Here is a 26,245-nt window from a genome sequence, read left to right as displayed (position 1 = left end):
GACAGCAAAGGTCGGATGGAACAAATCCTTTGGACAATTCAATCGTGTGTGGGTTCCATTGGACCTTTGCTGTCCAAAAATTTGATGGACTTTAAAAAAAAAACATGTTTTAAATTTTTCGTCTGGAACACTGCCGGACCCAGTTCCTATCGAGAAATCTGTTCATGTGTATGCTAGTCTGACAGACAAAAACCAACACTAGGGCAGCTATTGGCTATGAACTTCCTTATTCTAGTCTGGTCGTACGTCATCTTGTTCAAATCTGTCGGACTTTGGTATGATTGTGTGTGGCCAAGACCGTTCATTTGGAAAGTCCGTCAGAACTCCCCTGAAAGTTCGTCAGGAACCTAGTCTGTCTGAAAGTCTGGTTGTGTGTACGCGGCATTAGAGTCTGCAAAATATCTGAGGCTGGGGCGGAGGTTCACCTTTCAACAGGACAACAACCCTAAACATACAGCCAGAGCTACAATGGGATGGTTTAGATCAGAGCATATTCATGTGTTAGAATTGCCCAGTCAGAGTCCAGACCTAAATCCAATTGAGAATCTATGGCAAGACTCTTCATCCAATCTGACAGAGCTTGAGCTACTTTGCAAAGAAGAATGGGCAAAAATTTCACTCTCTAAATGTGCAAAGCTGGTAGAGATATCCCAAAAAAAGACTTGCAGCTGTAATTGCAGCGAAAGGTGGTTCTACAAATGAATACAAATGCAGGCCACGATTTTCAGATATGTATTTCTAAATATTTTTAAAACCATTTATAATTTTCCTTTCCGTTTACGATTATTTGCCACTTTGTGTTGGTCTATCACGTAAAATCCCAATAAAATAAATTTAGGTTTTTGGTTGTAACATGACAAAAAGTGGAAAATGTCCAGGGGTAAAAAAAACGTTTTCATGGCACTGTATGTATTTGTCTATGTATCTGTGTACTGTATTTATGGGGGAGCGGTGACAGAAAGTATGTTAGGACTACAGAACAGCTCCCCCTTTCCTCCTCTACATAAATTACAGGGAATGTTTTCTGTAATTCACATAGATAACTAAAGCATCAGCTCACCACAGAAAATAACAAGCCCACTTGTTTTATGGTAAGAACAATTGGTATTTTAATGCATTTATTGAACTGATATAACATAATGCTTTTAATTGTATACTTTACAAGGCAGCAAATAAAAGAAATGAATTGCTAAGATTTACAGTATATACACTTTAGGTAATATATGCAACAAAGCACAATTTTAAAGGCATTCAAGCACACAAGTAAGTGGGATTTTTTTATTTTTCTTGGAAAGTAGAGAAGTGGTACAACCCACAGCTCATAGAAAACAATCAATAAATGCAAATCAATAATGTAACATTAAGATACGATCAAGAAGGATTTTTGCAACAATGCTGACTCTCACAGGTCTTCATTTGTATAAATGCTGAATTACAGTACACACGCTCACACAATCTGCATAAATGTCACTGTGGGTACACATTGGGACTCATGTTTTTAGTTATGTATTTATTTTAATGTTATGATCTTATTTTAATTTTTTATTTTGCTTTTTTCTTTTCGTTAGGGGGGGATCAGCTGAGATTTCCCTATGTGCCTGTAATTGTGAATTGTTGCTAACTGCTATCAGCAAGCGGTGGACCATTATTGCAGCAATTGGTTACTGGGAGCGGGGCAGCTGTTCCAAGATAGATGCTGGAACTCATGGGAAATCCCAATTAGATACACCATAGTAATATAGAGTACTCTGGAGCAGGTTGGCAAATTCATCATTTAATCCCACAGAACCCCCCTGCAGTTATTGTTCATATATTCTTGCAAGGTTTCCACATGCTGCGGAGAAGTTATTGCCCTGCTTAGCTTAGTATCATCCGCAAATACAGAGATCGAACTGTTTACCCCATTCTCAAGGTCATTTATTAACATATTAAATAGGATTGGTCCCAGTACAGAACCCTGTGGGACCCCACTACCCACCCCTGACCATTCCGAGTAGTCCCCATTTATCGCCACCCTCTGAACTAGCCCTTGTAGCTAGGTTTAAATACATGTACTCACCCTATGGTCCATACCAAGGGACCTTATTTTGTACAGTAAACGTTTATGGGGAACTGTGTCAAATGCTTTTGTAAAAATCAGATACACCACGTCTATGGGCCTTCCTTTATCTAGATGGCAGCTCACCTCCTCATAGAAGGTTAATAGATTAGTTGGCAAGAACATGAATCCATGCTGATTGTTGCTAATGATACAGTTTTCATTACTAAAATCGTGTTCATATTCTCTGAAAAATGGCCAAGAAATCATAAATTCTGCCAGGGTAAAACATTTGAGCACAACTGTATTTATGACCCAATGCCTGTTAATGCTCTAGTCACTTGGTTTGTGAATCGGACATTTTTATTAGGGGAACTAGACTAGAGAGGTCTGTGTGTCCAATCAGAGAAATGATAAGAAACTCCTGACATCAGTTAACAGTTGTGTATTGCACCAAGTGGCTTCCTGGGGAGATGTAAAAGGAGACCACTGTCATGGATGAATTCTGCCACACACACAGCTTTGTGAGGGCCCAGTCCATGTTACCATTACAGCTACATTAGATGTAATGACCACTAAGGTTGTCATCACTTCCTTAGTGGGATGGTTCTCAAGGTGGGGAAATCATTTCCGACAATGGGCCACATTTTATTTAAAAAACTGATTATGTTTTTTCTTAATTCAAAAGGAATAAAGAGGTATCAGATCAAAGCAAAAACTTACAGTAATGCAAAAGAAAACGCCAAGACAACTACTATCATTCTTGGCCATTGGGTGAGGATAAGGAAGCCATCAACCAAGTCAAAGTTGAATCCAGTCTATCTAAGCCCTTGTACACACGGTCGGAGAGTCCGACGGAATGTGTCCGATCGGAACGTTTTGTCGGATATTCCAACTGTGTGTGGTATGCATCGGACTGTTTCCATCGGATATATCCGTCGGACCAAAATATTTTCCGACAAAATGCTCCGATCGGACATACTCCGATCATGTGTAGAGAATTCCGATCGGACAAAGTGCCACGCATGCTCAGATCAAATTCCTACATCAAAGCTATTGGCTACTAGCCTGAACGTAGTCCCGTCGTAACGAAATAACGTCATCACATTCTGAACGATCAGATTTTCCGACAACTTCGTCCGACCGTGTGTATACAACAGTTTCGGACAAAATCCGTTGGACAAAATCCGATGGATTTGGTTGTCGGAATCTCCGATCGTGTGTACAAAGGGCTAATCCTGTGTGAATCCACGCTCAGTTGGGACCAGTAACCTATAGGCTAGAGGATGGATCAACTTAACATGTGAACAGGTTAGTACCAGTTCAAGATCCTTTGGTTGGGCAGGATACTACTCCTAAGGCATAATTCACACCTATGCGTTTTTAGTGCTTTTTGCAGATTTGCACTACAGTGCATTTTATATTGTCATCTATGGAACATGTTCTGTAGTGCAAATCTGAAAAATGGAAAAAAAAACACAAAAAACGTATAGGTGTGACTCAGGTCTAACTGGCTTACTTAGGATGATGCATCTAGTCCTACCACAAAGCCATAAACATCTGGAAGTCCAGACAACAACTTCCACCCTAATGAACAGGAGGGTGGAATTCAGAAAGCACTAAAACTTTACCTAGGTACCTGACTATGTGTTTTATAAATGGATGGTGACCTGTTAACAGTTTGTCTGCATTGCTGATACAACATAGGCGACAGTACACTTTCCTGGTACCTTGACCACCTGCCTGCCCACTGTACATGGCACTGAATCAGCTGGGTGATTATGTTAATAAATTCTCTTGTGAGCTGGAAGGTGACAGAGGAAGCTTGAAAGCTAAATGGAAAAAAAAAATTGTAATTTGCCTGGCTATATAGCATGGAATATGTGATTTACAAGAAAATTCCCCAAAAATGTTTTCTTTGTTGAGGGTGTGACCTTTTCTGTGCATAATATAGACATTTGCAGTCGTGTTAAGGTGAATGCAGTAGACAGTGTGTCTTTTACCTATAGGGTCCTTATCTGTATTTAGTTCATACATTTTTTTAGCAGAGACCCTAGGGAATAAAATGGCTATCATTGAAATTTTTTATGTCACACGATATTTGCGCAGCGGTTTGTTAAACACAATTGTTTGGAAAAAATACACTTTAATAAATGAATAAAAAAGAAAAACACAATATATACCCCCATTTTTTTGTATAATATGAAATATGAGTAAATAGATACCAAACATGTCATGCTTTAAAATTCTGTACGCTTGTGGAATGGCGACAAACTACAATACTTACAAATCTCCATAGGTGATGCTTTAAACACCTTAACAGGTTACCTGTTTAGATCCAACAGAGGAGGTCTAGCACTAGAATGTTTGCTCTCAATCTAATGTTCTTGGTGATGCCTTGCATGTGTAGTGTGAACATCATTTACATATGCGTGCGTAACTTACAATTGCATTCACTTCTGCACGGATGGGGGCACTTTTTTATTATTATTTATTTTTTTATTTTATTTTTTATTTTTAGACTGTCTCTTTTAGTTTATTTTTTATCAATTGTACTCCTATTACAAGGAATGTAAACATTGTAATAGAAATAAGGATGACATGTCCTCTTTATGGAGCAATCTGGGGTCAAAAAGCCCCAAAATCTCTTCTTTACCTTTAAAGCAAAAGATTAAAAAATGTCCATCCTCCAAGAACAGACACAATCAGAGACAATCCAATCTCTCACTGCCTCTATGACCAGCCAACTGCCCTGTCTGATCATTTCTCGGGAGTGCCGATGGAAACGGTAAGCCACAAGAAACACAATTGAGTGGCAGGAGAGAGGACGTCCCCTCCCAGCACTTCGGAAAGCGATCTAATGAGCTGCTCAGATTGTTTTCATGAGAAAGCCAACCGTTGGCTGAAAAAGATAATATCAGGGTTATGGCTGATGGCTTCAGCCATAACCCCAGTAAACCACTTGCAAATCACAATGTATATATACGTATTGTGGTTGGCAAGTGGTTTATAAGGAATAAGAGTAATAAGATACACAAAACAAGTAAAGGCCAGTTATAGGCAGCCAAAAAAAGGAATAGTGTGTAGCAAATACTGTGTTTTGTAGGCAGAAATGTAATAATAATGAATGTATGCTTTAAAGAGAATACATTAACACAAAATTATTGGAGTTGAAGTTGATTTTTTTTTTTTTTAGGTGCCATCCTCAGAACCTTCATTCATATTCTTGCCTCGCTCCTTGGTAAGTCCCTGACCAAGAATAAACATTTACATATCAAGTGTCCAATGTTTTTACTGGATCACAGACTATTAAATAGAACAAAGGCATGGATGTCAGCTTGAAAGCCTTCACCTTGACTACCCTAACCAAATTAATACTGGCAGTTAGGTTATTTCTGTGCTGACAGATCCCTTGTACATTCATCCCATTGGTGAAACTTGAAAAACTTGGAATGTGTGTGTGAGTCATGATAGCTTCTCTCTAGTCCTTAAATAAAAAAATACAAAACCCCTCCACGTCCCTGTGTTTTGTCACTTCTCCTAAATGAGGGATTTTCTGCTTGACAGTGTTACCGAAGCAATATATACTTAATCAAACAGGATGAGCAGGGAAATGCTAGAACATATAAAAATTGCATTAAGCAACACAAAGCTGCATCATAATATTCATTTACCTGCACAGCTCCGGCAAATAACAACCCCTAAGTTGATAGATGCCCAGTCAGGGTTTGGAGCATGACAGTCTGCACAACTCCTGTTCGACTCATTGAACCAAATCTTTTCAACTACTTCATAATCAGCTACTGTCTCTGCTATTGATTGTTCTAATGTTTCAATCCAGTCTTGCTTTTCTCTTTCCGAATCTGCTGTAAAGCTAAAGAAATTGAACTTTTTAAGTGATAGATTTTTTTTTATCTAGATTTCATATTAGACACACATTTACTGTATATTGCTTTCCTTACTGCTACTGTATTTAAAGGCAACAGATCCAGGAATGTAAGATACTATTATTTAGAAAAGTTATAATAACATTCACAGCTATGCATTTTAGAGATCTTGTATTTATATAGAAATTTAGATGTTTTACGTGGAAGCTCATTTATCTGAACCATCATGCTAAGATAAAGTAGTACTTACTTGACTACCTGGTTTATTTAACTACTTGACCCCAGGCCTATTCTGACACTGTAAAAATCAGCTTTTTCTTTGCTAGACAATTACTTGGAACCCCCAAACATTATTGTTTTAAGCTGAGACCCTAGAGCAGGGGTAGGCAACCTTAAAGAGGTGGAGATCTACCTGCACAACATGGGAGAAGTCAAAGATCACCGAGCACAGTGTCGCCACCTCAAACCTGATTTAAATATCTAACTGCCGTACTATCATTTTGCAATTGCATGGCAATGATGTGTTTACATCGGGTCGGGAGGAGGCAGCATATTGCCTCCTCACCACCTGCCAAACATACTTGAGTCACTTTTCATGGGAGCAGCAGTACCTGCTGCACTTGTGAATGAGCCTTTAGTTGCATAGGGGGAAGATGATTTGTGCTAGAAACTGTGATATCATAGAGGGGGAGGGAATTTGTATTAGCAAGAGATTTTTGTGTGGGGGGGAAATTCGTGCTAGTAGGGTTGAATGGGGGGTATTTCTGCTAGGAGAAGATATTGGGGGGGGGGGGGGGGGATATGTGCTAGAAGGGGGGTGGGGGGAGAATTTATGCTAGGAGGGATAATCTGTGTTAGGAGTAGTAGGGGGGATTTGGAGTGTGGGGAGAGGATTTGTGCTCGGAGGGGACATTTGAGGGGTAGAGGTTTTATGCTAGCTAGGAGGGGTGATTTTTTTTGGGGGGGTGATTTGTGCTGGCAGGGGGGATTTCATCATGGCGGCAGATTTGTACTGAGAGGAGAGAGAATTTATACTCTAGAATGGCAGGTCAACAAGTCCGGACTGTGATCTACCAATCACTTGTCTGAGATCTACTGGTTCCTGACCCCCGCCCTAAAGAATAAAATGGTAAGTGTTGCAATTTATGTCAAGAGGTATTTGTGCCGCGGTTTTTCTAATGCATTTTGGGGGGGGGGGTGGAATATACTTTAATGAATTTTAGTGCACACAAACACAATATAATACCCAATTATTGGTAAAAATTGAAAGATGATGTTATGCAGAGTTATTAGATACCAACCATGTCACGTTTTAAAATTGTGTGGAGTGGCAACAAACTACGGTACATAAAATTATCCATAGGTGATGCTTTAAAAGCTTTTATAGGTTACCAGTTTAGATTTATACAGGAGGTCTGGTGCTCGCTCTGAGGTTCACGGTGATACCTCACAAGTGTGGTGCAATTGCTGTTTACATATGCATGTGTGACCAACACATGCTTTGGTCACACATGCATATTTTATGCTATCACAAGGGATGAGCAACAGCCTTAAGAAAGCATGGGCCATGACAGATCATTTTCATGGAGAGATCTGGGGTCTATGAGATCCCAGATCTCTCCTTTGGCCTTCAAAGCAGCAGATAAAACCAAGATCGGCTTGACCTGCTGCCACACATGCCGGAATGGCTTGCAAACCAAAATCAGTGACAAAATCCTTGTCGCTTCCAATTTCTGGTGTCACACAATGGGAGAAACAAGATCAGTTCTTCTCACTGTGGTCAGGGAAGCCAATGCCACTGGTGGTATCCTTACTGAGCTCCTCAATCTCTTGGGAGAGCCTGGTAAAGGCAGCAGCAGGAAGGGGTGTGGCCCTCGCCATCCGACGTAAGAGTAATTCAGCTGCAGTGATAACCGAGATATTTTTTTTCAGCGGGCGATTCTCTTCACTGTAAAAGCAGAAGCTGCTGAATTACTTTTACAGGTGGAGGAATCAGCATCTCACGCTGATGAAGTCCTGCTCCTTGGGGCGATAAGCGTGTGAGAGGGATTGACGTCATCTGCTGCCCTCTCCTCATACTGATTCCATGTGATTTTATGTGACAGAACGCTTTTTTGATGGCACTTAATGGAAATGCCTTGTATGTAAATGTGTTTCTTCCTTTTTATCATAATAAATACATACAAGCACAAAGCACTAGATATTTCCTATTTTATCTGTATATCTCGGGATATTGAGACACTGATGACACTTATGCTGCAATCCCCTGTATATGAGCTCATGTGGTGATCCATGTGCTTTGCACTCTGAAGAGTTATATTGCTACTCTCCAGGATTTGGCCATAAGGGAAAGCCTTTTTGACCCTTTGTCGACTCAGGGGTCCTATCGTTGAGGTGAGCTGCAATAAGTGTCTTATGGTGGAGGTCACACTTCTGGCACAGATTTCCAGTCTTCATTGATGCACAGTGTCACTTTTTGGAATCCTTATTTCTATATGAACTTTTTATGGAATCAGTATCCTTTCCAATAACTATATTTTTCATGTATTGATTAATTACAATATATTTTACACTATATTTTGTTAAATAAATCCACACTAAAGCATCTCAAATCTTCAAGTTGCGAAAAACGTATAAAACGTGCCCCTGGATATTAGGAAAATATTTTTAAAAAAAGCTCATCTATGCAAACAAAATGATTGAAAGTTAGCAACCATTCAATGTAATTTACAGCACCACTAACCCCATAAACATGAGGCTGGTTATTTATAATCAGGGATCACAATATAGTTAAAAAAAAAAAAAAATTAAACATTAACAAGAAGAACTCGATGATGATGATGATGATAATGGTGTCTTTAAATTAATAAAGCACACTAAGCCATGAAATACACTTAGTACCAAAATATGGTCACAGTTCAGAATTTAGTGCCCCTTAACAAGTGAGTAAGAAAAACTTCTAGGGTGACAAGTCTGTGACATAAGCTATGTTACCAGAAAAAGATCACACAGTGTAAGAAGACCCTTGTTAGAGAAATCGTGACAACATAGTATCCTACACTGGACCTGTACACAATTCGTAGTTAGATAAACCAAGCTTAAGTCGACTAATAGGGATGGGCCGAACACCCCCTGGTTCGGTTCGCACCAGAACATGCAGACAGGCAAAAAATTTGTGCGAACCCTATTAAAGTCTATGGAACACGAACATGAAAAATCAAAACTGCTAATTTTAAAGGCTTATATGCAAGTCATTGACATAAAAAGTGTATGGGGACCTGGGTACTGAACCAGGGGACATGTATCAATGCAATAAAACATTTTTTAAAAACCTGTTTTTTTCAGGAGCAATGATTTTAATAATGCTTAAAGTGAAACAATAACAATGAAAATATTCCTTTAAATATTGTGGCTGGGGTGGGAGTCCCCTTAGTTTGCCTGTAAAGTGGCGCATCAACAGAGCTGCAGCAACATTAAATTTCTAAAGGAAAAAATGTAATGTAAACTTGCTTGCGTCTGTAATGTATTGCCTGCTCCCATCAATATAGATGGAAAATCTCCCGCCCCATCCATACCAGGCCCTTAGGGTCTGGTATGGATTTTAAGGGGAACTCCATGCCAAATAAAAAAAAAAAAAACAGGCCAGGAAAGGCCCTCCTGAACCATACTGGGCTGCTTGTCCTCAACATGGGGAAGGTGCTTAGGGGTCCCCGCCCTTGCCTATAATAATTGTCACAGCCAATAGACAGCAGTCGGTGGGAAGCCTCCCATCGAGGCGGAGCTTTTTTTTTCAATTTTTCGGGTCCATCGAGTGGCGTGATTGAAGATGGATGGACAGTGCAGGACACTTTTTTTTTTTTTAAATAAAGGAATTGCCAAAAACTATCTATTGTGGTTTTTACTTTGACACTTTTTTTGGTGAACTTTTTTTGGTGATGCATTATGAGGTGCTCTGCGGCACTCGAATTTGCCGCGAACGCACCATATGTTCGGTTAGTTTGACTCAAACATCAGGACCATTCATATCGACTAACTGGTATGCCAGTGAGTGCACCAGAAACACTTAGGCAATGTGAGCATTTTAAGTGACAAACTACAAGATTATTGGATATGAATATTTGTTTGTGACTGGTGATTATAGAAAAGAATAGGGGGATGAAAAAAGAGCAATATAAATTTTGCTGCTGGTGGTGAACATGTGAAGCAGGTGAACTTCTGTGTTTTAACTTAACCGGATTTCCAGGGACTGCCCTTGATTTGGAACAAAGTCCCTCTGTCCTCCTCATTTGTCCCTCAGTTTGGTCTGTTCTATATAGTTGTATATAAAATGTACTATATCTTTAAAAAAGTGTTTCCCAGTGCTAAATCTTTCATCCAATTTCTAAATGATTGCACTTATACATTCCAAAAGCCACTATAAAGGAATAGTAGTGGTATAAAATGCACTTATAGGTTTAACTACATTTTTTTTGTATACCGTATATACTCGAGTATAGGCCGACCCGAATATAAGCCGAGGCCCCCAATTTACCCCCAAAAAAACTGGCAAACTTATTGACTCGTGTATAAGCCGAGGGTGAGACATGCCTGTCCATCCCTGTGTGTGTGTCCGTCCATCCCTGTGTGTCCGTCCATCCCTGTGTGTCCGTCCATCCCTGTGTGTCCGTCCATCCCTGTGTGTCCGTCCATCCATCCCTGTGTGTGTGTGTGTCCATCCATCCATCCATCCCTGTGTGTGTGTGTCTCCATCCATCCATCCATCCATCCCTGTGTGTGTGTGTCTCCATCCATCCATCCATCCATCCCTGTGTGTGTGTGTCTCCATCCATCCATCCATCCATCCCTGTGTGTGTCTCCATCCATGTGTGTGTGTGTGTGTGTGTGTGTGTGTGTGTGTGTGTGTGTGTGTGTGTGTGTGTCCAGCCTACCTTTGTCCCGAGCCTCCGTCCCGTGCCTTGCCTCCGTCCCGTGCCGTGCCTTGCCTCCTTGCATCCGTCCATGCCTCCTTGCATCCGTGCATCCATCTGTCGTGCCTTGCCTTGCCCCCGTCCCGTCCCGTCCCGTGCCGTGCCGTCCCGTGCCCTCTTCGTCGGCGGCCATTGTAAAGTTCAAAAGCTGCGCCGCCGCCTTCGCCTGTGATAGGCGGAACACTGAATTTCCCAGCAGCCTGTGTTCCGCCTATCACAGACGTCGTATCATCCTCGTCCGTAGTACGAGGATGATACGATGTCCGTGATAGGCGGAACACAGGCTGCTGGGAAATTCAGTGTTCCGCCTATCACAGGCGAAGGCGGAGCCGGAGGCGCGGCTTTTGAATAGAATGGCCGCTGTCTGTCTGCTCGACACGCTGATCGAGCGGGCAGACAGCGATGACTCGAGTATAAGCCGAGGGGGGCACTTTCAGCCTCAAAAAAGAGGCTGAAAATCTCGGCTTATACTCGAGTATATACGGTAATTCTCTTTTAAAAGGAGACATGTCAGGGGTGTGTCCTATGCCTACATACTTTTGTCCCTCATTCTCATCTTAAAAAGTTGGGAGGTATGGCTATACCACACTCTGTCTGTCATCACAAGCTGGAATGTGGGGTCATGGTGCTATATGCCTTCTGAAATATATATTCATACTTATTTGCATGTGCAAACAATATTTACATAAAACATTATTAATTTCCTGAGGGGTGTTGGAAAACATTATACAAAGGGTGTGAAGTCATGCCCTTAAAGCTCTTACCCACTTCTCCTATGTGCTGCTGCTGCCTTCCCAATAACTGCAAACAGCAACTTTCCAAGAGCCAATATTTGCATAGAGCAAGGCATGCTGTCCTTGCATGAGAGTATTTGGGTGTGGGAAAAAGTGTGCACATTTGCACCCCACATGGAAGATTTTAGGGATGAAATCTACTGGTGAGATAGGCATGCATTCTGAAGGTAGCATTTAGCTCTGGGGTATGCCTTCTATACAGCAGCAGAGTTACTTTTACATTTTGTTAGCATGTGATAGGTTTGCTTTCAATTCAGACAACCCAGTAATATAGCAGAACCACATTACTACATCATATCTGAATTTATTTGCCAAGTTATACTTACCAAAAATTTCGAAAAGGAGTTGTGATCTCAAAGCTTTTCCGCTCAGTGTTTTTTAAAGTGGCCATTGTCAGAGTTATATCAGTGATGACAATCCCAGCATTGTATTCCTGAAAAAAAAATACTCAAATATTCAGTCTTTAGAAAGAATACTGTGCATTATACAGTAACAGTACAAACATTAAAAAAAGTTCACTCCTCAAAGCATTATTTTATAAACACACCTTTTATTATTTTATTTAATTTATTTAAGATACCTATATAGACACATATACCTATATAGGCACACAGTATATATGTAGCACTAACCCCCGAAGGAGCTGCTGGTTATTTTTGGGCTTACCATTACCTTCCGCTTCTCCTTGTTGCATGTCTAGGGGATGTCCCGTGGTAGGTGACCCAGTAACTTTAGACTGACAATAGATCCAATTGAATGGATTTTATTTGTAAACTTCAAATAAATAAATAATGCATCCAGAGAATAGCCATTCGCAGCTGGATGAACACTCAGGTTGGACAGTCCCTTTCTCACAAGACCTAGCAGCCAACAAGGTGCTTACTCAGGAACAAAGTCTTTATCACCGAGATTGCTGCAGAACACATAGGAAACTAAGCTGTAGAACACTTGTAGGATACCTGGATCTTTCAGCCTACTTGGTGATAGCCACAAGACCGGATTCTCTTGGTTACTTCAGCCCTTCCAGGCTCTTGTTAAGAAAACCCCCGTACGTGGTGTTCTTCTAAATAGTCCTCCCCTGGAATGCTCGAAGTTCAATGGGTCTCTCCTGGACTGGAGACGGCACCCATCCACCTCAGAATCTTCCTCTAGTTTCCATGCCTTGGGCTAGCCAGCCCAAAGACATCAAAGTTGAGGGGAACCGCACCCCAGGCCATAGCCTTCCTGGGGGCTGGTCAGGAGGACCAGGACCATGTAATCAGCACTTCATACTGGATCGGAAACCCCGAACCACGTGACATCCATATCTTAAATACCCTCTCCCAAAGGGCACAGCGAGAGGGCCACTCCTACTGACCTGAAAGAGTAACTTAAGCGCCTGACCAGACCATAGTCCCACACCTGCCACCAGAGACAGTGCCCCCTGCGGCCAGGCTGAAAATCTAACAGTCCAGTCAGACTGACACAGAAGTCAAATTTAGACAAATAAACCCAAACCAAACTGTAGTTTGGGTAAAGTTTTACTTTGACGTAAGTACGTTGACTGCAAGTATAGAGTACCTGTCACTGGCGGAACTACATTTGTATCTGCTAGCAGAATGGATTTTATTTTGTTCCACTTCATAACAACTTACATGAGTGAACTACTTCACAGATCAGGTGAACTGAGAAACTGCATTCTTTTTTATTCCCATAGATTTGTAGATCCACAGATAGACGATGCACAAATGATTGCTTGAATTACTGACAAGCATGATTCTCTGCATATCACATAGGCTTAAAAAATAAGGAAAGCTGTGTTACTCCAAGTATCAGCACTTACTACGAATTAGTTTGCCCTTTATTTCCCATCATCTTCCAAGCTACACCCTGTGACAGCTTCTGTGCAACAGAAGATAAAAAGATTGCCCACACTGATGGATAAAACACCAACGTAAGCAAATATTCTTTTCATTTAGCAATTGTGCATCTGTCTACAGCATTACTTACATGGCGGGTTTGGTTACATGATTGCATAGAAACATATTTTCTGAACCTTGGCCCTAAACCATTTTATTTTCCCATCTTAAGCCTTAAATAGAATGGAGAACAGAGATCATTCTAGTACAAACCACTGTCCCTTGAAATATGAGGCACAAGGAAGCCTCACACGGATGAGCCCAGCATGTATCTAGAGGCCAGTAAAAAGACTTCAATGGTTTAGGAAAGACTTTTCTGATTAGATTATATCATCCTATTATTTCCTCCTCAGAAAGATTAAACAGACTGACCTAAAAAAAAAAAAAAAACTGGTTTGAGATTCTTTCCAGAGTGTTACGCTCTAGCATTAAGCAGAAAGCAGCAGCCTGACAGTCTGAAAAAAGATTGAATGCCTGAGCTCAGTGTTATTGTCCCAGCAGAGGGATAATACCAGCCTTAACAAGGAGCTAGCGATTTTTATCTAAACTGTGATTACACCAATTTAACATGAAAGAACAGTACGGTACGCAATATATGAATTAATTGCTACCGCTTCTGCAAAGTTTAGCTGCATTGTAAAACTAGCGATAAAGAGTTGCTAATAAATTGCTTACCCTGTTTTATTTATTTATTTGTTCATAATTCTGCAAGAGAAAATGAGTCACATTTGCCTTTGTTATTAAAGGGGAAAAAAAAAGTTATGAATTTCTGCTGCTGGTTGGTTTCCATGTCTTTGTGCAATTAAATGTTTTTGGGAAGAAATGCACAGACTTTGAAAGGAGACTACATATAAAAGCTGGAAGCATAAAGGAGTATTTTTCAGCCTGGATTTACTGATGGTTACTGATGAATGCTGCAGAGGGCAAACGTGGGTAAGTGCAAATGAAGAAATCAGGTGACTGCACGGGAAATTGGATTGAGCAAAGCATAAAGATATATTTTTTAACTAATTTAGTGTACCCTTTGTGAATATATTTCCTGGACTTCAAAATGTTCATAAGAATAGGTCCCACATACAGTATCCTCAAAATAAATGTGTAGCCCTCTTTTGGGGGGTTATGAGAAATTGCCCTCTCCAAAGAGGATATTGCGCTAAACCTGTAGGTAAGTAAGAAAAACAGAACCTTCGCTAAGTGGAAGAGTGGTTTTGAGAATAAAGTTGGCAGTGCCACCACCCAGGACAGGGTCTCTGTGAACAGAGAGGATTCCCTCCTGGGAAATAAATTAATAAACTAAACAAAGTAATTGGAGCAGAAAAAACTACAGCAACCAGCAATATAACAATACCCATAAGTATATAGATGCACATCAGTATAGAAATAATACAAACTTTATATAAGAAGAGATTAATAACAGAAGATACATCCAATGCACAAACAGGTATCAACAAAGGGCCTGATAGGGGTCCTGGGAGATTTGTGAACATAAACTTGGGCAGTGGCGGCTGGTGCTATTTTTTTGGGGTGCCTCCACCACCCCCACCCCGGTGTGGTCCGGAGCACTTACCCCATTTATGGTATTAGCTGGAAGTGCTTTTCCTGGGCTTCACCAGAGGTCTGCCCTGCCTCTGGCTTTAATCAGGTGCTTCAAAAAACATTCCTGCATCCGGCATCCTGAAGGGGCTGGATACATGGATAGATGGGGCACCCGTGGATAGGGAAGGGGGCACCTGGAAGCCCGTAGTGAATGGGTCACCCCTGTACCAAGGTATACACTATAGTTATTGATAGAGATACCTCCAGATGAATGTTGCAACAAAGTCTAGTTGCAGGGGTTCCAGAAGATGATGCGGCATCTGTGGTGTGGCACCAGTCAGCCTGTTTTGTGCTTTAGTCCCTCCCTAGTAGTTTTTAATCTGCCATTTAACTACTGTACAGGACACTGGGAATGTGTCCTGGATGGCAGGTACATTCCCCCGATATTTAGGTTGTGGTCTCTTTAACCACTTGAGACCCGCGCTATAGCCGAATGACAGCTACAGCGTGGATCTCCTTTGCCGGGACTACGTCTATTGATGTAGTCCCGTGCACGAGTGGCCTGCGCGCCCCTTGAGGGGCGCGCGCGGCGCGCTCTGTGATCGGCGAGTCTATGAGACTCGCCTGATCACCATTTCGAGCAAGGGGTCGATCCCGACCCCTTATCACGTGATCAGCTGTCAGCCAATGACAGCTGATCATGTGATATAATGGAGCCGGTAATCGGCTATTATTCCTCCTCGCGCTGACAGCGCGAGGAGAAAAAAAAGAGCCGGTCACCGGTGGCCGTGATCGAGACATCAGTCCCGATCACGGCCAGCCCTGCCAGTGCCCACCTGCCCCCTGCCAGTGCCCACCTGCCCCCTCATCACTAAGCATAATAAAAAAATAAGTGCCACCCAGCAGTGCCCACAGTGCCACCCAGCAGTGCCCACAGTGCCACTCAGCAGTGCCCACAATCTGCCTCAACAAAGGTGCTGCACCCCAGTGCCACATATCCGTGCCCGTCAGTGTCATCTACCAGTGCCCATCAGTGCCCAGCAGTGTCGCCCATCAGTGCTCAGCAGTGCCACCTATCAGAGCCACCTATCAGTGCCCATCAGTCCCATCTATCAGTGGTACCTATCAGTGCCCCTTAGTGCCACCCATCCGTGCCACCCATTTGTGCCACCCATCCGTGCCATCTTATCTGTGCCCATCTTTGCCCATCAGTGCCGCCTTATCTGTGCCCATCGGTGCCGCCTTATCTGTGCCTATTAGTGCCGCCTTAACTATGCCTATCAGTGCCCACCAGTGCAGCCTATCAGTGCCCACCAATGCAGCCTATTAGTGCCCACCAGTGCAGCCTATCAGTGCCGCCTCATCAGCGCACTTCAATGAAGGAGAAAAATGACCTGTTTGCAAAATTTTATAACAAACTATTAAACATGATTTTTTTTTTTGCATCTTTTTTTGTTTGTTTAGCAAAAAATAAAACTCCCAGCTGTAATTAAATACCACCAAAAGAAAGCTCTATTTGTGGGAAAAAATGATAAAAATGTCATTTGGGTACAGTGTTGTATGCCCACGCAATTGTCATTCAAAGTGCATCAGCGCTGAAAGCTGAAAATTGGTCTGGGACTGAGGGGGGTTTAAGTGCCCAGTAAGCAAGTGGTTAAGGGGGACACTTGCAGTGCATTTGTGGTATTTAGGGGTTATCACTCATGCAAGGTTAGGTGTCCCGGGTTAAGTTTGGCTGGAGAGGACTGACTTCTAGGACTCTCTGGATTGCTAAATTTATATTAGGGACCCAGGATTTCAAAGGCTCAAAGAGACTTGGGAGGGAAGAGCCTTCCAACCCTGACTGCCAAGACTTTGGTCCCAAAGGGGTTAAATTCCAGGTAAGGGAGGCTTGAAAGTCAGCAAAAGTCAGCACCTGTGTCAAGGAAGTGAGTGGAAAATAGAGAGAGAGGTTCACAAGTGTGAGATCTCAAACAAACTGAGACACGGCTGCTAACCCGCTGTGTGGCCTGCCTTGCATGCTTACTTTGGAGGAGCCTAACCCTTGTATGGTACCGAAGACTAGCGGTGAGCCTGCTGTTTTGTTAACAATACCAGGATTTGGACTGTTTATTTCTTTTGGCTGAAGTAAGCTGTTGTTTTGTTTGGCCGTGATTAAAATAAATTAACTGTTTGCTTTCATAAAACTGGCTGGCAGTTATTACAGAGTTATTCCCAGGTTACACACTACTTTAACCACTTGACGACCACCCTATAGCAGTTTTACTGCTACAGGGCAGCTGTTGTGTGCAGGATCACCTATATATAGGTGATCCTACATTTGCGGGTGGCGGGTGCGAAAGCTTGATTGATTATGCACAGTGGGAGCTGATCAACAGTTACCATGGACTCGATGACCACCAATCGTTCAATACACAGGCAGAATGGCGGTCTTCCTATGTAAACAAGGGAGACTGCAGTTCTGTCAGTAGGGAAGGCATGCAAAGCAGGGACATGGATCCATGCCTTCCTCTAGTAAAAGCACCTCCCAAAGTACACAAACACTGGCTATGAGGACACTTAACCCTTTGATCGCAGCTGATGTTAACCCCTTCCCAGCCAGTGTCAATAGTACAGTGACAGTGCATATTTTTAGCACTGATCACTGTATTGGTGTCACTGGTTCCCCAAAAAAAGTGTCAGAAATGTCAGTTAGTGTCAGATTTGTCTGCCACAATATTGCAGTCCCGCTATAAGTCACTGATCACTGACATTACTAGTAAAAAATAAGTAAATAAGAATTAGGCAGTGTACACACGGGCGGACTGTATGGCCTACTTAGTCCGTCGAAACACATTTCAGTGGACAGTCCGCTCGTGTGTGGGCTTCGGCGGACTTTTTCAGCGTGCAGTCCGGCGTACTAAGTATTTCGGATTTTTCGAAATTCTGTCCGTCATACTTTGGTTTCAGCGGACAATCCGCTCGTCAGTAGGCTAGTTCGACGGACTAAGAATGGCGCATGCTCAGAAAGGATTTACACGGCGGAAGGTTGCATTGCTGTGTATTGGACTTCCTATTTCTAGTCCCGTCGTACGTGCTGTACACGTCATCGCGCAAGCTTTCGACGGACTGTTTGTGCATCCGTGTGTGGTCAAGTCCGTTCATTCGAAAGTATGACGGACTGTCCGTCGGATTGTATGACGGACTAAGTAGGCCATACAGTCCGCCCGTGTGTACGCGGCCTTACATAAATATATCCTATAGTTTGTAGAGGTTATAACTTTTGTGCAAACCAATCAATATGTGCTTATTGGGGGTTTTTTTTTTTACCAAAAATATGTAGCAGAATACATATTGGCCTAAATGAATGAAGAAATCTGATTTATTTTTTATTTTTTATTGGATGTTTTATGTTTTATAGCAGAAAGTAAAACATATTGTTTTCTTTTTCCAAATTTTTTTTTTGTTTATAGCATAAAAAATAAAAAATGCAGAGGCGATCAAATATCACCAAAAGAAAGCTCTATTTGGGTACAGTGTTGCACAACTGAGCAATTGTCAGTAACTCAGTGCTGTATTGCAAAAAATGGCCTGGTCATGAAGGGGGGGGGGGGGGGTAAAGCCAAACTATGGTTAAAATAAAAATTCCATATACAGTGCAGTATTTCTGTAGCAATAACACAGCAGGTTTTGCCTCCCCCCTTAAAACCTATTGATCCTGCCAGGAGATCTGATTTTTTATTTTTATTTTAAAATTTCTTTAAACCCATACAGTTATTAGAGCACTATTTTATGCATTTATTTTTTGCTATAGTGGTCCTTTAAGTGAAAATAGTGTTTACCAGCTGTTCTGAACTTCTGTACACATATATATAAATGATATAAATGAATGGGAATTATATTTAGAAAATCTATTTTTCTCTTACAGTGTCAATATTTGTTAAGCCAGCTCAGTATGGATTCCTATTGCTCTTCACTACAAATATGCTTATAGTGACAGTAGCACAATAATTAATGAAAAGCCTATAAAAGTTCAGCAGCAAGAATACGGACCATTATCCTCCAAGGAACAACACGAGGTCATATTATGCTACAGTAAAGAATATTGTGCACTTGCTATTTAACGCCCTTTAGAACTAATACTATAAATGTATATAATAATAGTCAGGCAGTCTCAAGAGGTTTCCTTGAGCTAAAGTGTGCTTAAAGGCAAGTTACAAATGCTTTCAATAACCTGGTACTTGGAGATATTTTTATTCATGTAGGCAGAATGTTATGGTAATGTATAAAGAAAAATAATTAAAAGGTTAAAAGAACATGATTACAACAGGTTGGAAATCACTCTAAGACCCCTTACACACTATTAGTTTTTCTGCAGATTTTTGTCTTCAGATTTACCAAAAGGTCAAACCTTAAGAGTTTCAATTTGTATGCAATCAGGCAGGCCCTTGCACTACATGGTTTTAGTAAATCTGATGACAAAAATCTGGAGAAAATCTAATAGTGTGTATGGGGTCTAAGCCTTCCTTACCTAAAAGCCCCCCCCCCTATATATTGGGGATGGGGTTCATGGTCATTTTGATCAGATAATATGTTTTCCCAGAATAAATTTTTTGCCTTATGTTACCAAACAGGCTGAACAGAAACAGTGGAAGCATAAGCTTTACTCAACATGGACTTGAATGAATGAATGACTACCTGTGCAAACTGAATTGCCTCAGGGTGCTTTTTTTGCCACCGGTGTCCATCTGCGGTATAGTGTGGTCTTTTACCCCATGGGGTCCCAACATGCTTACAAACACATAGAACATACACATATTTGGCCAATGTTTCAACAGGATCTAATTAACCTACCAGCATGTCTTTGGAGTAAGGAGGAAACCAGAATACCCAGAGGAAACCCACGCAGGCACAGGGAGAACATGCAAACTCCAGGAAGATGGTGTCGTGGTCAGGATTTGAACCAGCGACCCTATTGCTGCTAGGTGAAAGTGCTAATTACTACACCACTGTGCCGACCTTAAGCTGTACAGTCTCATCTAATGTCCTGAAACTTGATGGAAAGCATACTGAGCTGATCATTGATCTACTATGGTTTACCCAGGGGCATTATTCAAGTATAAAAATATAATTCTTCATTTTATGTTATTCTATCTTATGTCCCTTGAGTTACTTTTCTTGTACCTGCATTTTTCATTTTTTTAATCATTGTATATTATGTAAATGAAAACAAGAATGTGGAAAATCTACATATGAGTGCAATTGCCTAGCACCCCAATGTGGGTACTAGCACATCCAGGAACTAGGGATATCTTGCCTCTGGAGTTCTCAGGACATATAAGCACCTACTGGACAATGCATTCTATATTCCAGTAATAACTAAAACACCACTTTATGGTGAACAGAACTAGGGATTCAGCGATACCCTCTTTTTAAAGACAGTGTATGAGTACTGATACTTGCCGATACCAATGACCGATACCTAGCCTGGGTTCACATATGTGCAAAGCCAGTTTGCAGTGCAATTTCAAGCCAAGTCTGGTGAGACTTTGTTTAGCAGTTCAGGTGCGATTCAGGTTTGAATTGTTAAGGTGAATGACATTGGAAATCTCACATGAACCAGGCTGAAAATCATACCCTATGTAGATATTCGCAAGCCCACCGAGAATCATCAATTTCATTCAAAGTTTTTTTTTTAAAGATTACAAAGCAGTGTAGTGCAACGTTCCGGAGCCAGGCATGTCTGACGAAGGGGTCCCTCGTGGCTTCCAAAACCTTGCACTACACTGCTTTGTGATGTGATCTTTTTTGAATAAAAAAACGTTTGGACAAAATTTATGATTCTTGGTGTGCTGGCGAATATCTTCCAGTATCCAGCTAGTTATTGCTACAGTACTCAGTAGCCTAAAGAGCTTATTCCAGGAACGTGTGCGATGGGAATATGGACTGTGCAAATCATACCTGACTCTTTTTGAAATCACACTGGGGCAGTGTGATCCTAAAAAGAGGCAGGTACATTTTTCATTCCAAAAATATATACACAAGAGGGTGCAAACACCTAGTGCATTACCAAAAATACAATTTATTAAAAGCACATAATAGTGTTCTACTCACAAAAGTAGGTATAAAAATCAGGCATGTACAAAGCTCCAACTGGTGAGGCAGGTAGTATGGCCACAGGGCGTAAAAGCTTACATGTTTCGGGGGACAGACCCCCTTCCTCAGATTTTTCAATCCAGTGTCATACACTTTAAAAATGTGCACCTGAACCGCACATGAACAAAATAATTACGCCCCAGACTCTTAAAGGTATCCGTTCTAGTATTGAAGCATTTTCACAAGTACAAGTACTCATGCAAATGCTTAGTATTGATACTGGTATCGGTATCAGTGTAATGCTAGACAGAACCTTTATGTCAGGAAGTCCATTACATTTCCTTTGTCGGTTTAAGGCAATCTCCAAATGTAATAGTTTGTTCACTGTGCTTTCATGTGGCCCCTGCCTCTTGCCACATTATTATGTGTTGTTAACCATGCTCCCCCTTTTTGATGTTTTAATGGCCTGCACTGTTGTAGGCTCAAGTTCAGTGCCATCTTAAAAGTAAGGAAACTAGTTATTACAGAGATTCCTTCAGCAGATATAAAGATTAGAGTCATTTAGCAATTATACTTGGCTCCTAGTTCAGATCAAAGGAACAGATTCCATGGTTGACTGTAATCTAATTTCAACAGCCTGTACAGAAAAAGGCCAAGCATGATCGTATGCTTACTCGTTCACTTTCACACGCACACTCCCGCATGCCCCAGTCATAGTAATGAAGCTCACCAGAGTGCTTTTGATTATCTAGAATAAATGTCAAACAAAAATGTAGTGTCCCCCTTGAACAGATACTGCACACAAGGCAATACATTTATGTTGAGATGTAGATCTAATCAATTTTAAATGAGTTTGGAAAAAATAAAAGTAAAACTGGGGACAAATTTTATTTTCATTTGTCTTCTGGCTAAATGTAGCACTGAAGAATCACCCTCTCCAAGTCTATCATTATTTGTCTTCCTTAAATTGAATGTTGATGATTGGAATGAGCCACAGCATGCAGTGACTGATATTGGACACATACAATACTAGAGTGACATACCAGCGCTGCCTGATAACTACTCAGCCTAACATTATAAAGCATTTTAAATCCAAAACACATCTACTCACTGACTCAAGGGCAAAAGCTTTTTAAATAAATCTACAAATGAAAGGTCGCAGCTCTTTAGTGTATACCCACTAGATATGATGATCATTAACGCTGTGCATAGATTTCATCTCACATCCAGTGCCAGAGGTAGCACAAGTGGGAACATTTATCACATGTAATAACCAGATATATTTTGGACCCAATTCCTCCGTTCACATGATTTCCCAAACGTCTCTTCCTTAGCTCCGTTTATCAATATATTTTTGTTCTGGTTTCCTCTTCTTATTATTTTTTTATACCTCTGAGGGCCGCTGCTGAATCTATTTCTTCCATTGTAATCTGATTCCCCTAATATATTCCAGGGATGCTTATTCAATTCCTCACCACGAGTGGCAGCTCAATTTTCACTGTCGTATTTTACCATTTTTCTCACTGTCAGCAATTTATGGCATTTAGAATTAATTAAAATTATATTAGAAACAAAACAAAATATCAACTTGGCATCAGGGGGGGAAAGTCACCTATGAAACCTAGCAATGTTGTTTTGTCAAAACAGGCTAAGCACCTAACGCCTTACAATATGTAGGAGCAATCTAGGGTTCCTTTTTTTTTTACGATGTACTATGGTAGTGAAAGTCTGTATAATCATACAGTACATGAATAATAGCAGGTCTTCAGCTGCTGGGAAACTAGAAGTCAGCATACTCTGCACAACTCTCATGACCATATATTCAAAAAGGGACCCTCGGGCAGCTGAGCACCAAATCCCAGTCTTGTCTGAATAATGCAATAAATCCCACAGACATTTTTTAAGATGTCATTGTAATGTTTACAATAAAGTAATTATAATATAACGTATGCCTTTTTGTCACTTGATATATACGTTTTTTTAGATATTGATTTAAAGCCCAAAAAAATCACAAAAACTGATATTCAGTCTGATAGAGATTGCCTTAGCAACCTTAATTTCCATTTCTTATTTCCACTTTGCTGCTTCTGCACTTTTGTAGGGTGTCCAAATATGACTGCACAATTCAATATGCACCAGAGTTAAGACCATTGGTCTCATTAATCAGCACTCAGTAATAGACCTAACCAAACACAACCCTCCTACTATTACATATGTTAAGACACTTATGCTGGGGGGCATGACTGTTATTCAGCTATGACAGCACCGAACAATGAAGGATGGATGTATGAAACAGTCCCTGGGATTCAGAAGAGTTCCATAGTCGTTGCACCTCTGCATAACAGATGGTGCGTGCGACTAATTTGTCACATGGAGGCCACAGTGTTCATACAAGTGGGTGTCACATGTTCTTCATATCTGTAAGTACTGGGTAATTCTCCTGGCATATACTCAATCCTTCACTAGGAAGTGAGTGAACTATAAGTAAAAACTTAGTCTCATAACACTTATCAAATCCATATCCATCTAATTGTGAAGAAATGGGCAATTGCAGCATTTCACTGGTTGGCTGGTCAATCTAGGACAGTGGTGGCGAACCTTGGCACCCCAGATGTTTTGGAACTACATTTCTCATGATGGTCATGCACTCTGCAGTGTAGGTGAGCATCACAGGAAATGTAGTTCAAAAACATCTGGGGTGCCAAGGTTTGTCATCACTGATCTAGGATAAACATGTAGCACCCTCTAGTGTTGCTGGGTTACTACAGTAGTTAGGTTTTCTGTAGTGTAGGTAAATTTCAGGATTTTCAAGTCCATTTGTTAGGAAGTCCATCGTAACTCCGTTGAAAGTCCATCGGGAAGACAGTCGGACCTTTTCTGCCGGAAAGTCTGGCCGTCAAGTCTGGCCGTCATGTATCCTAGTAAGAAATTAATTCAAGTGTATATAGAGGTTTGGCACAATAGAGCACACCACACAGATTTCACCATACACATGTTTTAGTTGAAGAGAATAGCGCCTTCCTTTATTTATTGATTTCAGCTCCCTATTAGGGGTTAGTCTTTGAGTTATAAGGCTAGCATATGGGGCAACTGTTATGGTCACTGTGAGTGACCCCAATCCAAGAGCTTTCTGATTTCTATGTCCATAATATTCTCACCATGTCACTGGTTAGCTGGCCATACTGAGATTTGTAAAAACCCTCTTCTCCTGGAGGTGTGGCTAGCACAATATTCTAACACTTGTAGTTCAACAACAACTAGTGGGCCTTAGGTTGCCTAGTCTTGTTTTATAAAGCACCAAAAAATAACCTTCAAAAAAATGGCTTGTGATTAAGAGATATGCAAAAGGATGAAAAGCCTGTCTTTATATTGTTCAGGAAAAAAATCTATATTGGAGAATAAATTATTCAGCAATAAAAAATAAATATTTTATAAATAGTGGTTTGTCTATGGTACACACTTTATTAATTCCGGCATCTATTTATGTATAGAAAGTGTTTTCTACTCTGCGCTATGACAAATTAATTAAATTACTATAATGGTTTTTAAAATTAGAACTGTTCTGTCGAACTAATTAAATAAAGAATGATTGCACCACTTTCTACAGATGCAGCAGATGTTTTTACGCCCGCTTCATTACTTTGTTTCTGCAATGCATTTCAGTGTCTAATCTAACGTCGCTACCAACAATGTTTTGGTTATCTGACGAGCACATAATCAATGTGCTCTTGCCACAAATATTTTATCGGATTAGCATGCTTGCTATATGTAATGAACATCTCCTCTGCTAATTGGGAAATAAATGCTGTAAAGAGATTTATTTTGTATTACAGCATGATGTTGTTGTGTTTACTTTTACAAATAAGCAGATTTTATAATGATTTCCATATCACGCTATCTTCTGGATGTTGCTGGTTATTGTGAAGCCTTTCACCCCAGCCATGTCTGGCTGGTCGACAAGAAAATATAAAGAAAATGTTATTCTACTTGAAAATTAGCTTGTTTGTATACTTCTACCTTACATTTGTTTGCCTCCTTCTAGTCTTAGATTTTAGTTTCTGTATTTTCCCTTCCACCCTTTTTAAAGCACAACTTTAAATCATCACCCGGTGACCTCGCCCCATAATAAAGGACAAGAAGGGTGAAGATGGAAGCTGTCTCCAGTGATGACATTGCATTGCTAGAAGGCTTTGTTTTCAGGTAAGTTTCACATAATGTGCTAGTGTGCAATGCATACTAGAACATTATGCCCTTGCCTTGTGGGTAAGAAAAAAATGTCTAGCGGTTTAAAACTGCTTTAAGTACATTATTGCAATTACAATAAGCGATTTTTACTTAAAGTGGTTGTAAACCCCATTCATGAAATCTGACCTGGGCACATATATCTGTAGTATTTACTTATCTCTCTCCAAAGCTCTGAGCCCTGTGTCTTTCTGCTGCTCCGTTTCTTTGTTATCACCATAACTTCTGACAAGTTCTCCAACACAGGAGATAAAAGCAGCAGGACATTTGTGCCAGAGAGGGAACTTAGAGGTAGATTGTCAGAGAGCTGGTCTATTTAGACTACAGCTCTGCAAGTTCCTTTGGTCCTCTGCCTATATGGAGGGGTGTGTGCCTTTCCTCCAATCAGCTCTCACACAATGTAAGCCCAGACTCTCCTCCCACTTCTAGAAGAGGAAACAAGATTTGTAACACGATCTGCACTTTCTAAAGAATGTAGAAAGGGAAAGACAGAAGATATACATGTACAATTTATGTAGAGTGATTTGTTTCATTTCTGTGTATCATCTGAGGCTGGTCACTTCACTGGGTATATGTGGGGGTTTACATCCACTTTAAGCTCAGCTAGGACTCTTCCCCAGATTGTTCCATAAGCTAAAGAACCTGTGGTATTTAATAATGTATGCCTACTTCCAGCTCTGAGGTTAGAGCTCCATCATGTTCTTCTGGCATCCCTTAAAATGTATCTATGAACAGTTTTTTTGTTTTTCCTAGTTTTAGTATTTATTTCTATTGGTGTGATTCACCATCAATGCTTGTCCTGGTGACC

General features: G+C 40.9%; 1 protein-coding gene across 3 annotated transcripts in view; it reads right to left on the bottom strand.

Annotated features, from left to right (window-relative positions):
• Positions 1 to 26,245, bottom strand: part of ARAP2 (ArfGAP with RhoGAP domain, ankyrin repeat and PH domain 2) — a 609,403-nt gene that overhangs the window by 435,908 nt on the left and 147,250 nt on the right. For all 3 annotated transcript variants that reach the window (XR_013272356.1, XM_077477663.1, XM_077477664.1), the window contains exons 10-11: positions 12,013 to 12,119; positions 5,713 to 5,912 (exon numbers count right to left, since the gene is read on the bottom strand). Coding sequence is in view for 2 of the 3 variants with exons in the window: in XM_077477663.1 (XP_077333789.1) it covers positions 5,713 to 5,912; positions 12,013 to 12,119 (307 nt within the window). In the remaining variant the exon portion in view is untranslated. The remainder of the gene's footprint in view (positions 1 to 5,712; positions 5,913 to 12,012; positions 12,120 to 26,245) is intronic.

This window comes from Lithobates pipiens, unplaced genomic scaffold (assembly GCF_037356315.1).
Source record: "Lithobates pipiens isolate NorthernLeopardFrog02 unplaced genomic scaffold, aLitPip1_a1.2 Scaffold_13, whole genome shotgun sequence".
In the NCBI taxonomy this organism is placed as follows: domain Eukaryota; kingdom Metazoa; phylum Chordata; class Amphibia; order Anura; family Ranidae; genus Lithobates; species Lithobates pipiens.
This window is presented reverse-complemented; position numbering and strand designations above follow the sequence as displayed.